At 38.7% G+C, this 17167-nt stretch overlaps 1 protein-coding gene across 5 annotated transcripts in view; it reads left to right on the top strand.

Moving 5' to 3' along the window:
• Positions 1–17167, top strand: part of SOS1 (SOS Ras/Rac guanine nucleotide exchange factor 1) — a 59876-nt gene that overhangs the window by 15615 nt on the left and 27094 nt on the right. For all 5 annotated transcript variants that reach the window (XR_014582575.1, XM_083831689.1, XM_083831687.1 and 2 more), the window contains 5 exons: positions 288–497; positions 966–1109; positions 3443–3553; positions 3658–3756; positions 16071–16198. Coding sequence is in view for 4 of the 5 variants with exons in the window: in XM_083831689.1 (XP_083687815.1) it covers positions 288–497; positions 966–1109; positions 3443–3553; positions 3658–3756; positions 16071–16198 (692 nt within the window). In the remaining variant the exon portion in view is untranslated. The remainder of the gene's footprint in view (positions 1–287; positions 498–965; positions 1110–3442; positions 3554–3657; positions 3757–16070; positions 16199–17167) is intronic.

The raw sequence follows: 17167 nt of genomic DNA, 5'->3' as shown, positions 1-17167 counted from the left end.
CACTTCGAATAATAATTGATTTTAGGACCATATTCTGAGAGATGTCTGGATCGGTCTAAGTGACAGGGGATTCTACAGAAATTTCCACTGCAAATAATGACTTGCAAATTAATGATAATGAATGTTGCTTTTGTAGTGCTCAACCAATTGCAGAATTACATGCATAAATATTGCTGCTGATCGCTCTGATTTCATGGCAATAATAATTTCCTTTTCTGGTATCATAGTGGTGGATCTTGAAAAGAAGTTCTTGTCACTTTGTGGCTTTCTCCCTCTTTGCTACCTAGGTGTTAATGGATATGTTCCATCAAGACGTAGAAGATTTAAGTGCACTAACTTTATCTGATGAGGAACCCTCCACCTCAGGGGAGCAAACCTATTATGACCTAGTGAAGTCATTTATGGCGGAGGTTCGCCAGTATATAAGGGAACTAAATCTCATTATCAGAGTTTTTAGAGAGCCATATGCCTCCAACTCCAAACTGTTTTCATCTCATGTAAGTGTTGTATAAAAATAAATAAATTATAGTGTCTATAAATCTAGGTTAACGTTTCTAGAACCTAACTATTGCCCAGTTTAATATAATCCATGTTAGAGAAGCCACTTACCGGTTCTGAAATGTGAATTGTAAAGGAACTTGTGGGGAGCCACTTCTTCTGTAGAAGAAACGACCTGATTTTCTATATTCACTTGCAGGCCTGTAATTTAAGGTTGGCCAGTGTTCTGTGCCATCTTTGATTCATTGCAAATTTTCATATATTTATACATACTTATATAAAGTTATTGTTTTAAAAATAAATTCTGTGATTTTTACGTATTAGTATTACAAAATATATATTAAAATCTTGTTTTAATTAAACAAGTCTTTAACTTCCTAATCATAACAGAGTAGCTTTGCACATAATATTCTTTCTTTTAAATTACTTATTCCTTTTTTTTTATCTGGTTCTGTTGCTTTTTGCAGGATGTGGAAAATATATTTAGCCGTATATCGGACATTCACGAACTCAGTGTGAAGTTATTGGGTCATATAGAAGACACTGTTGAAATGACAGATGAAGGTAGTCCTCACCCATTAGTAGGCAGCTGTTTTGAAGACATGGCTGAGGTAAGACAGTACTTATTTTTTTATTATTCAAATGTATTCTAAGGTCTTGCACGTAGATGCTAAATGCATCTCACTTCTAGGTGCCTTTGTTTAGGTTGAGTTTTTTTCTTCCCACTGTCCCCTCAGTCATGTGGGGACTGCTTTCACCTTTATAATTTTAGTCCTCAGTCTTTGTGGGCTGTTTAGTCGTAGTTAGCACAAGAAGGAAACAAACAAACAAAACCACCTGTGACTAGATTTCAGTAGAAATGGAGAATTCTGTAAATCAGCCGAAAATCAGGATTTCTGTGCAAAGACAGTGGAGCAAGGTCTTTTTTTTTGTCAGGTGTGCTAAGGTGGTGAGGAAAGCTATTAAACTAGGCTTGTTAGGGCGCGGAGTCTGAAGTGTGCAGTTGGAAAAAATCAGGGGGAGGTTACTAAAGAGAATGTTGTGGTTGAGCTTCTCCTCCAAAGACCTGCCAGTCAAAAACAGACCAAAGCCTTCTTCAAACAAGCAGGAGTTATCTCATTATCGTGGGCCTTGGTTCTCTTGGTAGAATAATCATGGTGACATCTGCTGGGAGGACAACTTATTTTGGTTCAAGTAGTCCAGGCGATTTCTGGAGAGCAATGGGGACAGTATTTTGTGGCATGTGCTTATGGGCTATCTAGGTAAGGTGCTCCAATTCACCTCTTTTCTCTGGAGCAAGGGAGCAGTGGCAGGAGTGTCAAAACCAATGGCAGGCTTGGCTGCAGGGGTGGAGTTGAAGGTCGTGAGGAAAGAACAGGAGACAAGAAGCAGACTGAACACCCTGTTTTTTGGGAGAGAAGACTTAGCTCATTCAGGGAATGGGTAGATAGAATCGTATTGGTTGCTTTCAGGGTAGAAGGGACTCAGGATAGTGGGCTTATTCTTAAAGGCAGTGTGTTCACGAATTATGCTTTCCCAGTCCCCAAGAAAAAGGCCAGGTGTAGTAGGAGGCCAGGGTGAGTACAGTTTGGGGGTTCCTGTTGAGTCAAATGCAAAAAGAAATACAGGCTTCCCATGAGGAATGTAAAAGCATTGTCTAGGCAGGTGGAAATGGCATTAAGAGGGCTGCAGTTCACCTGTAGTTAAACTTGATGAGGACTGTGAAGGAAAGCAAGAAAGCTTTAATGTGTAAAATAGCATGGAAAGAAAGACAATAGAAAATGTGGGTATCCTGCTCATGGGGTAAGACACCCCGTTTTAGAAGATAAAAATATGTGTTTGAGGTACTCTGAATCTCCTTTGCTCAGTCTTTACTGGCCAGATATGCTTTCAGGCCTCCCAGGTAAGATTGAAGGAGAGGGGTGAAACTCAAGGATCAGGTTAAGGACTATTCATCTAAGGTGGGTATATGTGAGTCTCTGCAGCACGACAGGATGCTGATGCAGCTGGCTAGTATCATTGCAAGGCCACTGACCAGAGTTCTTCAAGTTTAGTTGTGAGTTGTGGAGGTCCCCAGTCACCAGAGATAGCATAATGCCTATTCTCCAAGTCTGAGAAGGAGGATCCTGTAAACGAGAAGATGATAAACCTCTCAGTCACTGGGAAGATTATAAAAACAAATTTTTCTGAAATTCATGTCCAGCCATGTGAAGGACCAGAATGTGATTCTGAGCAGCCAGCACAGATTTACAAAGGGCAAACTGTACCTGAGCAGCCTGACCACCTTCTGAGAGAAGATGGCTGGTTCCATTGATCAAGGGAGGAGCAGTGACTATCACTTATCTGGAATTAAGCAAGGCCTTCAGCACAGGCTCCTGTAATATCCTTATAATTGGCTTGGTGAGATGTAGACTAGCTAGTTGAACTATAAAGTGGGTGGGAAATTGGCTGGACTGCCAAGCTTGAAGGGCTGTGATCAGCAGTACAAAGTTCACTTGGTGACCAATGGTTAGTGGCATTCCTCAAGGTTCGATAGTAGGGCTGATACTGCTTAATACCTGTTAATGAAGTGGGAGAAGGTCTGCCTCGTCAAGTTGGTAGATGATGCCAAAATAGGGGGAGACACTGGGAGGCAGTGCTTCTTCATGAGGGACCTGCACATGCTGGAGAATGGACCTACAGGAACTTCATGGAGTTAAATAAAACATCAAGTTCTGCACCTGGGATGTAACAACCCCATGTGATGGTCCAGCTGCTTGGTTAGGGAGCACCACTGTTCAACAGGGCTTGGAGATTCTCAGGCAGTAGCACTGTGCCCTTGCTGTAGTGACGTCTAAGTTCATACTTAGTTATACTAGGAAAACCATAGCTAGCAGGTTAAGGGTTCCTTCCTGTGTAGCACTTGAGATCAGTTTTGTAAAAATCATTCTGTATTTCTTCATAGGAACTAGCATTTGATCCATATGAATCATATGCACAAGATATTTTGCGACCTGGTTTTCATGATCATTTTCTAAGCCAATTATCAAAGCCAGGAGCAGCATTTTATTTACAGGTAACTTTCTTTTTAGTAAGCATTATTATTATTATTTATTTTCATTACATTATATGGTTGCTTCAATACGCTTGTTTTAAGACTGAAACTTATTTCGTTTCTAGTCAATAGGTGAAGGCTTTAAAGAAGCTGTTCAGTATGTTCTACCCCGGCTGCTCCTTGCCCCTGTTTACCACTGTCTTCATTATTTTGAACTGCTAAAAGTAAGAACGTTGTGTCAATCTGTGTTTGTTTTTTTTTTTTTTTTTGCTATGTTGCATGTTGGATACCAAAGCTTTGTGTACTTAGGTGTAAAACCTGCTAGAATTTGAATAATAAAACTGATATAATGAAAAGCAGGTCATATGCTCCGGTGCACACTATAACTGTTTTACAGCTGCTAATGCTTTTCTAATGCTTTTTCTGTTGAATAATCAAGTTACTATTAATTCAGAAAGGAAGAGAGATCTATCTAGGTATTAATATTCTTGGAACAATGGTTTGAACAGTGGTAAGGAATGATGGCAAACAACCATTACAGAAAGTGTTCAGGGCTTTCTCAAGATGTTGCATTGTAGATTTAAAACGACAGTAAGATTTTGTTCAGACTTCACTTTATTTCCATGAAACTTCCCATGTTCTCTTCCCAGTGCCCATCCTGTGATGGGTGTACAGGTGATTACCTTCCTTCAAGGGGAAGGCTTGTGTGTAGACTTCTTGAGCTTGTAATGAGACCTTGCGTCACTGGGCTAACAGTAAAGTCTGCATAGCATACATGTGTATAGGTAATAGCTACAGAAGGTTTTTTTTGGGAGGATTTATCAATTAGCATTGAATATTAATCTTTAAGAAGAACTTTGAGTAAAACTTTCAACTAGAATCTCAGTTTTGACATAATGGACATTCTTAAGGAATACGAAAAGAACACCATCTGTTCTTTTGAAGAAACCTGTTTTTGTTCTTGAATGTTTATTTGGTTTTCTTGGGATAACTAAGTAGCTAGGTCATCCTTGAGGCCGTCTCTACAGTTTTAACACAATTTTTACTGATTTAGATCTCAAAGTACAGTTTTGGCATGTAGCTCATCTCATATAACATGCTTTTTTAAAATTTTGGAACTTATGCTTGATCTGTTTGTCCAACTTTTCAGGCATCTTTAACATATTAAACATTTTCTGACTGTATGTTGGAAGGGTTGTATGATGTATCTATACAGATCAGTTTCCTCTGCTCATGCTTCTATCATACAGTCTCAAAATGCAGTACCTTATGGCTTTGCATGCGTACTTCCACGTAAACATGGTTATTGTCTTACTTAATAGGCATGGCATAGATTAATGTCTGAAATGCAAGTATCCTGTGTTGCCTCTTGCCATTGGTAATTACAGCGGAGGAGACAGGTCGTATGTGCTTATGGAAGGATGGAGCTGCTTATGTTTCTTCATTTGTAGGGTAAACTGGAGTCTAAGCTAAGCCTAGCTCCAGAAGGTTATCGGTCTTTTTGCAACTCCTAACTTGTGCTGTAGGTAAAATTCCTGCCTTCCTTCTCCTTTGCCCTGTGTAAATCTAATATTGCTGAGTCGGATTTGGTTCCGTTTATAGTAACTTTCCAGGTTTTCTTTGTTGTGGTCTGCCAGATGTGATACACAGATACACATGATCGGCAATGGTTGATAATAAATGCATGAAAAGAGATGGTAGCTTTCATGGCATTAGTTTCATCTGTCAATTAGAGCATGTGTACACAGCATATGAATACCTTCCTCAAATGATTTCTGCTGCAATTTTCTTTTGTACATCTGGAATCTTCAGACAGATTCCAGCTTGGTTGTACTTAAAGATGGCCTGACTAAATTGCTACAGAAGGGTATTAGTGGAATTCTTTTGTTGTATAATCCCTATGTTTCCTTGATGCAAAGTCGTATTGAATTCTTTTATGTGGTAAGAGATCTGATTTGGTGTTGGTAAGCATATCTATGAATAATCAAGCTAAATGCTACAAAAAAGGATCTCTCAACATGAGGAGATGATGTTGGCAGAGTATTGTATGTAGTGGGGAAAAAAATTATTTCTCTTGAATATGAGGTATTCTGAAGGATAATGGGCTTAACATTTTTCTCTGAGCATGCTGTCTAATCTCACGTGCTTTGAAGTTATCTGTTTAAAATGCATCTCAAAGTTACCTTCTAACTATGCAGACTACAAAAAATTAAATTTCTATCCACTGATGGTTATCATATTTAGAAACTAAAGCCCTCCTGAAGTCTGGCAGGGCACCAGGAACACAAATACGTATTCTATTTTTAGCTTAAGTTCCTTGCTGTAACTTTGTTGGAGAATTAGTGTATGACTAAGGGCTGTGTTTTCCTTCAAGCAGCCTAAAAGTCCCCAAATTTTTATGTAAGAAACTGAATGTATAAAATAGAAAAGCCCATTCCTAATAGCTGCAAATCTACTATTGAAGCTGCTAAGTGTGAACTCATAACTGGAACGTAGGGTGGCACAAATAGTGCAATATTCACAACCATGAGTTGAAGATGCTTACAGGAATTTTAAATTGAATCAGGTTCTGTTTTAGATGGTGTAAATTTGTGTGCATGTGATACTCTTCTCTGCTTTCTTTGGGTAAATAGAAGATTACTTTAAAATTACCTTTTTAAGTAGGAGTGTCTCAAAGCATATATAAACTTTGGATAAAATACTTTCTGGAAAATAGAACTAAAAAGGCATTTAATCAAGTGCAGACTTGGCTACCATGACTTATGAATGGAAATTTCTTGTCTCTTGGCAAATATTTTTTAACTTGGAATTCTAGCTATAATGAGCTTAAATTCTCAGGATGCTCATGTTTCACGATAGCAGGTAGTGGGTTTTATTTGATTTTTTCATTTTTTTTCTTAGATAAATGACTTTTCAATCTCTACTGACCGGCAATTCTGCTTGAGTGGAAATACTACGTTAATGTAACTTAAAAAATCAAAATCTGATTTGGCAAGGTCTTCCAATATAAGAAACCACCCTTGTCGTAACCTGATGATACTAAATGTGTTGCATGTTGCTGGAGAACACACAGGATGGTGAAACACTACTAGTTTAGGACTAGAGTTTCTTCAGATTGATCCTGTAAAGCTTTCGTGTGGTATGTTGGGCAGTACAGCCCAATGTATTTTGGGGCTCTGAGTTCACTTTGATTCTTAGCTGTGTTTCATCCAGGCTCATGATCCAGAGCATAACACATGTAATGCAGTTGGTTTGTGATCCCATCTGTAACTGGTGTAACCCAGCCCAGGGTGGAGAATCGCTGAGTCTTAATAGTTGAACTTTGGCAGCCTGCAGAGTTTTTACAGTGTCTGCAGTTATAGATCGTCTTGAAATGCTGTTCGTGTTGCTTGTATTTAGTGCAGGCACTGTAATTAACAGCTTCTCTTGCTTTAATCTATTCTTAAAGCCTCCTTAAATGAATATTAAGAACAAAAATACAGATTCAGACTAACTATGAATTATTTTAATAAAGCATTTACTTATTGTCAGCATACGATTTTGTTCTCCCAAATCACTTTGTAGTCTGGCACACGTCTTTCCGAGCACAGCAGCTTGTATGTACAATATTGTCTTGAAATAATAGTAAAAACAGAAGTATTACTGTTTTACATGTGTTTGTAACGGCAGAAGAATATGAATTTTACCTTCATTAGAGAGAATGTGGAATTATGTCTCTGCAAGAGATGAAGGCCTGTTGGAGGCCTAGCTAGAGGCCTAGTTGGAGAACGTGTAGCTTGACAGAACTGCAGCTAGTGCACAATAGGGACTGCATAGTGTATTTGAGTGTTTTTTGTGGAAAAAAAAAAGGGGTGGTGTCAAAAGTGGTCTCAAGTCTAAGAAGAAGCTTCCTAAAATGTGACGATAGGTGTAAAAAATTGAGCAACTCCTTCATATGGTGAAGCTACGAAGGTTTAAATTACAGCTGCAGTGCTGTAAAGGTCCAGAACTTCTTCCTGCGGTACAAGTGGGAAGTGATAAAGGCAGCTACGTGAGGTTCTGTAGTTTTTGCTTGCCTGTGTGGTTGCTTTGATGACATTTCTCTTGCTTTTCTCTTTATAATGTTGGCAGGTTTAAACTCTAACATAGGTGTGTGTATGTGTGACAGCCAAAGGGAAGATGGTAAGGGAAAAATAAGACTTTATCACATGTGTGCATATTTATCCCACGAACTTCATTACTGTTAATCTAATTAATTGGGGTCTCTGAGGTAAATATACTCTGGGTAACTTTTTCAGTAAAGAAACTTTCTTTTTTTGCTGTGGTACTTGTTGATGGATTGTCTATATATCTCCATACCTGAGATGCATGCATGCACATATCACTTCATTTGTCAGTGACTTATGCCATGTATAATGGAGCTGTGGTGGGGCTGCTTGTACTGTTGTACAGTTCTTTTTCTCTTTTTGCATAAGATACATCAGGTCTTTTGAAAAGCAGACTTCTTTTTTGATGAAGTTTTCTGATGAGAAGGAATTACCTTGGAGAGTATTTTTCTTTTTTTTTTTTTAAACCCATTATCCCACTAAAATTGCTGTATGGCAGAAGCTGGGTAAAATCTTACAAAAGTTAGAAGTAAAAATACCTCCTGTTGCTCTGCTTACTCTGCAACTCAGTGTCACTTGTGCTCTGTTGTTGTCGTTCTGCTGCCAGACCAACAAATGTTGTACTTTGATCCCTTGAAGCAGAGGGTAGGGTGGCACTGTGCCAGGCCGTTCTTACCGAGATGCCGTCTTTGAGGAATCAAATGAAGCACTAACCAAATCGAGTCTTTTCACTTCACTTATGCATTTAACTTTAAAGTTCCAATGGCCGGCTTTCCTATCAATTTCCCAGGCATACCCGCAGGGCAAAACCTCCCTGGTGCTTTAGGAATTAGGAGAGCTGTGCTGGGCAGACTGCTCTCTGGAGCTGGTGGTCAGTTCCTCGTTCTCGATGGCTGCTGCTAATGATGGTAGATCGCTCTTTACCTTACTTGGCAGCAGTATATGCTGAACACCCAAGGACAAACTTCTGTGAGACTAGATGGGTGTTGCAGGAACTTGGACAAACTTTTATTTTTTTTTTCCTTCTAAATTTAATCTTTGACACAAGAAATCCATACAGGATTGTACATGAAGAAGCTTATTCTAGCTGAGACTTTCAAGGCCTTTAGGTTGGCGTTAGTTTTTTGTGACTGTGGCAATCATGGTACAGTCCCTGAGAAACTTGTGTTGCTGTGCAGTCTTAACAGCAGTAGTAGTCTATTTCCCTGTCCTTTTTTCCTTTTCCATGGAAAGATGTAAAAAATAATGAATAGAAATAATGCAACAAGCTACATTTGTTGTTTCTGTAAACTAAGTAAGTCTACAGAAAGTTTTCCTAAGTCTTTCTGTAGATGAAGTCTACAGATGGAATTTTGCTTGTTCCTCACTTCCTTGGCTGTTTTTTCGCAATCCTCTCTTAAAATCAACAGAGTTGCTTCCCAGAATGATCTCTGAAACTGTGATTTCATCTGATGTATCATTCAAAAAATTAATGTGCTTCTATCCAAACATAGAGGTGCCATCCACTTGAGCTCACGGCCTTGCAAACTTAGCTGGCAAAGATCAGACTTGAATTGTGCTGAAGCAGTGAAAGTAGATTTCAGTCTACTTTGGAATTGTGAAAGAGAAAGGGAAGATATTTTCAAATTGAGCTGTCTTTACTTTGATGAAAAATTTTGGAAGAAAGTGGAAGACCTCAATTACAAGTTTGGAATCTCATAGGTAAATATTTTATGATATTTCAAATACAAATCTAATTATGTGTTATCAACTTAATTATGCATTTTAAATTTCTAATGTATTGTGCAGGTCTTCTGATAATGATGAGACAAACCAAAGTGACAGCAGGAAAGAAGAGATTTTCAGAGCATGAAGGCTCTGGAAGGATCTGTGTGAACTTGTACGTTTGTTGCAGAAAGGTAATGAATCTGCCATGGAAGAGATGTCTACATATGTTAAAAAAAAAAAAAAGGGCAAAACAAAATCATTTTGAAGAATGCAGAGCGCATGGGTTTTCCATACTCTCAGAAGTCAAAGTCTTCTGTAAATAAGGTAGCCATTTCCCAAGCAATGAAATCTGGGCATATAAAATGTATATATGGCAGCTAGTAGCCTATAAAAAGTCTGCATATTTAGAAATTGGTTTTACAAGAACATGAAGAAACTTACTTGAAAACAAGACCTTTTTTTACTGTTCCTTTTTGAAGTAGATGTTGATCACGTAAGCTCAATAATAAAAATTGTTCACGTACACAAATGCCTTCTTTGGCCACTTATAAACAAAACAAAAAACACAGCAACCTGAGAGCGAAGTATATTATTTCCAGCTGAGCAGACCTCTACTGAAGCATCTAGCAGACTGTAGTCACATTTAAGCAGATATAACCTGAAATATGGTCTCTTGACAGGCCATACCCATTCATGGGAATAGTGGTGGCAGACTGGCACATGAAATCTGCTTTGGGAGTTTTGAAGTGTTGAACTGGTGAAACATCATCTGACAGGCTTCTGTGTTGTATACATTTCTGACTTCTGCTCAGTAGCCATCCTAATTTGAAAAAGAACACTTCAGAGTAATGTAATGTATTCCTGAAGCAGTTTTATTTCAGTTACTGCACACACTCCCCTGAGTCGTGCCAATAAAAGCATCCGTGTTAAGTAACCAAAGTAGCAATCACTTACTGTCACACCTTTCTTTAACTAACTTAACTTTAAATTGTCTTACTTTTTTGAACTCAAGTGAAGTTTGACAGTTAAACCTGCCGTGTACCCTTCAGATCTATTTAAAGTCACATACTCAAGCTGTGCACGAATTGCGAAGCTTGTACTGAAAGTTGAAACAATGCTTATTTTCATGTTTTCATGCCTTACTCATACAGTGTGCTTCACAGTGGGCTGACCTCATTTTTTCATTATGAGAGTTTAAACTTAATGTGAAATAAAAGATGAGGTCTTTTTCCTCTTTTCTCTCTTTGAAAATGGACCTCCAAGAGAATGTTGGAGTTCTTTGTAACTAATTATGTAGTATCTCGGGTTTAATGTTTGACATGTTTATCTAAAATTACATAATTTAATGTAATTTACCTTTCAAAATTAAACTGAGAATTTGTAGTTAATTTTGAGAGGAGAAGGTTTTGCTGTTGCTTTGGTAATATGTTAACTTCTGTTCCACTCTTCCTGTAATGTAAATATAAAAAAAAGTTACATGTATGTATATCTTTATTACACTGTGCTCAAGATTGTCTGAGTTTCTATGAAAATAAAATTACTTCTGAAATTCCAGTGCATTAAAACTGGGGATGTATGTCCAAGAATATGGCATGCTGTGTTTCCTTTAAGATTCAAATGTGAAGTGCCTTGTAGCCTGTTGTGATTTTCCAGAAATATAGTGTTCCCTACAGTTTTCCCCACTTGATTTTGTAGATGATTTCTCAATGCTTTCTAAAAATTACAGAAGTTTCTAGATATGAGAGCACGTTTATCCCAGAATACTACTGCTTTGGGTTGAGTTTTTATTATCTGGAGGAATTGCCAGAAGTCAGTGCTCTCAGGAACTCCGTTCTATTAAGAAAACTGGCTTCCAGCATTGTTTTTTCTTAGCAGAATGCCAGCAACTCTATCAGCTTGCATTTGTAAGAAGAGAAACGCTGTTTGTTTTTTTACTCTTGGTTATAAAAGAGCCCATTTCAGGAGGTCCCTCTTTCTCAGAAACACGTTGAAGAAAGTGTTGAGGCATAAGAACAAAAGCTGGAGTAACTAATGTCAGTGCGCTTCAAGTTCTCACGAATGTTGAGAGTTGTTTATTTATGTAGCATTTCCCTACAGAGAAGATAGCTAGGTCATACTACAGATCGGGCTTCCTTTGCCAGCTATCACAGTGTTTTGTTGCCTCCCTGTGGGCTTCAGGATATCTGAAGAAAATGCCTAACCATTTTTGAAGACGTTTCTCTGAAACAACACTAGCTTGGGCTAGTTGTTCTGAAAAATGCTATATGCAGCTTTTTCTTGTGATGTGGGACCTCTTAGGCATTCAGCTTCCTGGCTTGATGTTTTGGGGGACAACAACTTGTTAGCACCTAAAATCAAGTGGTCTTAAGCAAGTTCATTTATGATTTCCCTGCCTCCTGTATGCTGTCATCTATGGCAGGCCTCTCTTCTCAGATGAATCAGGGAACCTGCAGTTCATAAATTTCAGTGGTTAGGTTTAGATTAATCTTCTAGGGAGACAGCAGTCTATATCTTGAAGTAAGCCCAGAGGTACAAGGTTTTATATCCCTCATGACACTTTCTAGTATTGCTATATTTGCATGTTCTCATCATATGTGTAAATATTTTTGTCTTCATTGTCTTTCTAGATAGACGTGTCCCTCACAGGCTAAGAGAAAGGACTACTGTGGAGTAAACTTGCAGTGTATAAGGAGGATTTCTTTTGTATCTCTTTGGAACTTCCTGTTACTTGGCTTTACAAATATTACTTAATCCATGCGTTATGCAGCAGGTAGAAGAAAATACCCCATCTTCCCCTTCTTGATATCTTTTCAGTGTTTGCAGCCTAGAACTTAGAGTGCTTGTTTTTGTTAGAAATTTCCCTTTGGCGGTCTATTTTCCAAGTTTGTTTTCTTCAAGTAACCTGGGGTGGCTGGGATACTGCGCATATTACATTACTGATTAAAATTATTATTATTATAAGTTGATAACTTGTAAGATTATTACAGTCATTATTGTATTTTTAATACTACTGATAATCAGAAATCTGCATCTCCTTCCTGTAATTATACGGTATCCTTCATAGGAGACATTTAAATAAAGAAAGTACGCTGCTTAGCATCTACCTGATTCATTCATTAGAGGGCACTGCACATCTACAGAAGAACCAGTGGGATTCGCAGAGAACCTTGGATGCGTTTCCAGTGTTGCCATTTCACTTTCCATAGCCTCCTCTTCCAAACTGTCTGGGGGCAGTGTAAGATGAAATACATTGCTACGATTTAAGCTCAGTTTTGACTAAGACTCTTTGTTTTTGATAGCAGTTTATGGTAATTATATCAGGCTAGAAAATAAAAAATTCAAATTCTATTTGTGTTCTAAAGAAAGGTCTTCAGCGCACCATATGATTTGCAATTTGTGTTGGTCTACATGTGATACATACTTCCACATACTGCTTTCTGAATATTAAACCTGGAGTATAATTACAGCCATTGATTTTAGATTTAGTTTGTGTATATGGTTGGAAATGTGTGTTGCTTCCATTGCATCCAGATGCAGAAATGTTGTCTAAATTATACAACTGCTTTCTCTCTTTCTCTCCACCTCTGTATACAAACGTAGTTTGCTTTTGGACATGGATTTGTCTGATGCAAAAATCTTTTTGCAACTGGAGAGAGATTACTTTAAAAGCATTTTCGTAAATTTAACACAGGAGTAGCATGGTTTACAGCAATGAGCATTAGTCTGCACGTTCCTGAAGAGAATGTACAAGCAGTTGTTTTTCCAGGTACTCTGGTGTAAGGCACTAGAAAAATAGAATATCCCTAGTTGGAAGGGACCTGAATGGATCAGTGGGTCCAACTCCTGGATCCACACAAGACCACCCTAAAAACAGACACTATGCCTGAGAGCGTTGTCCAAACGCTTCTTCAGCTCTGGCAGTCTCAGTGCTGTGACTACTACCCTGGGGAGCCTGTCCCAGTGCCTGACCACCCTCTGGGTGAAGAACCTTTTCCTCATATCCAACCTGAACCCTACCCACTGCACCTTTGTGCTATTGAGAAAATCCTTCTATGAAATCCTTATATGCTTAGTGGATTTTTATTATCCAGATTGGTTTAGCTTTCCCCTTACACACATTAGCCTACCTTTGCAAGTTTGTTTTATTATATTTTCCAGACTTCAAAAATGTTCTTCACTTTTTGGGATATGGGAAGTTTGTTCTTCTTTATGCTAGACTTCTCTGTTAGACTGGAACATTTAGGTTGAACAGACAGTTTTAAAATAACAAAATGATTTTATGGCTTTTGTTGCATTTAAGTTTGATTTTTGTTAAACTTGTATTGTACTTAGCATTCCTTTTGCTCCTTGGCTTATCTCCTGTGATTCTCTTGCAAGCGAGTGGCAAAATACGGTAGGATCTAATAAAGCTTGTTTTAAGCAGGCTGGGTTAAAACAATCCTGTCTGGTTTTGAAGGGTCAGTAGCCAGAAGATGGTAGGAAATTCAGCCAACCTCCTTCTGGTGCAAACAGACGAAGAGGCAGTGCTCAAAACAAAGGGCCTCCTTTGAACTCTAGTGCAGGAACAGTACAAAAGCTTGGAGGCTGTGAGGGTGTTACACCTTGGTCTTGGCTGTCTTTTGGGATTTCTGCCAGCAGTGCTGCACCTGCCTTATTTGTATGGATTCATCTCTAAAAGCAGATGATCAGTACAACTGAAATAAAGGGAAGGCGATACGTATGTGCGTTGAATCCAGAGAGACTATGACAAGGGTAGACTGTTCATTCACGGAGGGATGTATTCCTTGGACCTTTCTGGAAGTTAAGCCTGTGTTGGTCGCTGTCAGCCCTATTTCAGTGCTCGTTGCATGATTAGGCACTTGTGGCTAATGTTTAGCTCCAGTATGACAGATTGTGCTAAGCGAGCTAAAGCTGCCTAGAACGAAAGGTGTGGTTATGATGGCTAAAAACACAAATAAAGCAGTGTCTGGCACTGACAGCTTTTGCACTGAATGTTGAGCTCTGGTCAGGGAAAAAAAATAATGCTGTTATCTGACTCATTTGTATGTCAGTTGTGAATGTGTTGTATTCAGTTGGATTTTGGAAAACAATGCTCCCATTTCATACTGGAAGCAAACCACGCGACTGTACTCATTGCAAGGGTGTCTGTTATTCTAGTTCGTGCCAGCACGTCACTTCACTTTTACCTCTTCTGTCAAAATAAATCTTTCAGTTGTGTGGAACCAGTTTTTGGTGTAATAGTCTGAAATGCTTATCAATTATTTACAGGATTGATATGAGATACCTCAGTTTTATGGCTAAGCCATAGCTGTGGGCACCATTTTTTTCACTGAGTATCAGGTGAAACACTTCTGTGCTTTAGGCTACAAGGTTTAAGATGAAAATGTAATGATTTTTGGATAAAAGCATAGGTTGTTTTGTAGAAGTCACCTGTCACAGCCAGTTGGTAGGCACAAAATATTAACATTAATCCTTTTACTGCAGTTTTAGTTTACAGTTGTGTTGCTTTGTCCTTTAAGAAAGTTGGAAGTAAATGTGTTACTACAGCTGTGTACTCAGATCGGGACTTAATGTATGCTGGTTTTACAAGTTGGCTGTAGTTAGATGTCACTTTATTTTCTGAATAGCCATGGAGGAACACTTAGTTCTCCCTACCATCCTTCAGGTTACTGTTCTTTACCTTCTCTCCTTTTTCTTTCCGCGTGAAAATTCACAGTCCTGGTGGTCAAGCTGAACGTGAGCCAGCAAAATCCTCCCCCAGCAGCTAAGGCCCCAAGTCCATCCTGTGCTGTGCTAGCAAGCGGGGAGCCAGCGTGGTTGAGGGATTTGGTAGCCCCAGTTCCCCAGCGGCCAGTTTGGGCTTTATTGTTGACACCGGTATACTGAAGCGGTGCCACTGGAAGGCTGTTGAGATGCTTGGGAGGATGGAGTGGAGTGTGTGGTGGAGGAGAAGGAGAAACGGGGGGAGTGGGCTTATTAAATCTGGAGGAAAGGAGAGTCAGGAGGGGGTGAACCTTCCTGCTGTTTTCCACCATGTGATGGGGTTGGGGAGATGGAGGCTTCAAGGGAAATCCCGAGGAGCTATTAGGGGAAAAGAAATCACCGTGAGGGCGCTCAGATGTTGGAACAGGTTTTCCACAGAGGTTGTGGCCTCTCTATTGTGAGAGCAATTCAAAACTCAAATTTGGCCCTGGGCAGCCTGATGTAAGGTCCTTTCCTGCCTGAGTTACTGATTTGGCTGTTAATTGCTAGTGAGGTGAGAGTCCTTGTAATATTATATTTTTAAATGGGATGTTTTACTGAAGTTGTTCGTCCGGCTCTCATGTTCCAAAAGCTTGTCACCTACATGTCACAAACATAACATTTGATCTCATGCTGTAGAATGGTACATATGTGAATCTCCTTCCTCTCTAACTCCTCCTAGGAGGTAACACATTTAATGGGTTCTTTTTTGGAGATGCAAGGTGAATCAAAGTAGCTTTTAGGTAAATGTGTGTGCCTGAGTTCATCTGTACATGGGGGACCGATGGCTGCTGCTCTCATCTTAACTGAGAATGAGTTTAGCAGAGAATTGTGTCTCTTGCCTGTGTCGCTAATGCACCTGATTATTTTCTTAATTTATATAACAAATATGAGCATGCCAAATCAGCAAGTTGTTGGATTTGTTCTTCTTAGGTCAAACTTCTGGATTTGCACGTACCAAAATGCTTGTAATACTTACTGTATGTGACTTTCAATGTTCACAGCAACTAGAAGAAAAGAGTGAGGATGAAGAAGATAAAGAATGCTTAAAGCAAGCAATAACAGCTCTACTGAATCTTCAAAGCAGTATGGAACGGATATGCTCCAAAAGTCTTGCAAAACGAAGGCTTAGGTAAACATGTTTCCATTTTTCCTGCTTTCTGCTCTTAGTGCTTTGCTATAAATCCAGGGCTCCCAGTTTCCTCTTTTCGTAAACAATGAACAAAATAGTTTGTGACAAGCCTGCTTTTTCAGAGGAAGTGACATCAAAGCCAAGATAATTTGTTATTGTTTTAAAACCGTTCGAATTTCTGTGTGTCCTTGCTTACTGGTAGTTGAAACGTTCTGAAAATTCACTGGTAAGTAGAAAGCTACAGCATTTGCAAGTTACTTACGCTCAGATTAAAAATACTCTAAAAATATCTTAGAAGTGCATTTGTGTGATTAGAAGGAAATGTTCTTGAATTTGAAACTGCTTAAAGCAATTTGAAGAGCTTTATGTGCAACGGCTAGTTAAAGTTATAGCTGGATAACAGAAATAGATACGTAGATAACATTCAGTAGCAATGTTAGAGTGAAATCTTGGATTATATCATTTGTCATTTGATTTAATGCTAATGGTTGTTTTCTTAACCAGTTATTTAAGCATGTTAAAACTGTACTTTTGATCTTAAGGTTGTTTTAGTATTTTCTTTGCCCAATAAGATTTCTACTGCTAAATGTTGTATTTAGTCTTGGACATGCATGCATTTTAACAGCTTATTTTCTCTGAATGTGCTTCTTTCAATTAATGCTTTCTAAAATTGTTTGTCAGCTATGAGAATGAGTGATGTACTAGGCTAAGAAGCACTAACAGCCTGCCTACTTCTGGTTGCCTGTGTTTAGGTAAAACATTTGTTGCATAGAAGCTAAGTGGGAACTTTGTCAGTTGGTGCACTTATGAAAAACATTAGTCAAGCCTTGTAATAGTGCTTTCAGGAGAAGAACCTGATACTCACTGCTTAAACTGTATTCTCAGCGGAGTTCTCACCACTCAGAGAGATTATCTTGTGTTTTTGTTGCTAGTGGTGATTGTGATTTTTAAGTCATCGTATACTAATAG

The sequence above is a fragment of the Anser anser genome, assembly GCF_964211835.1.
Source record: "Anser anser genome assembly, chromosome: 3".
NCBI classification, from domain to species: Eukaryota; Metazoa; Chordata; class Aves; order Anseriformes; family Anatidae; genus Anser; species Anser anser.
This window is presented reverse-complemented; position numbering and strand designations above follow the sequence as displayed.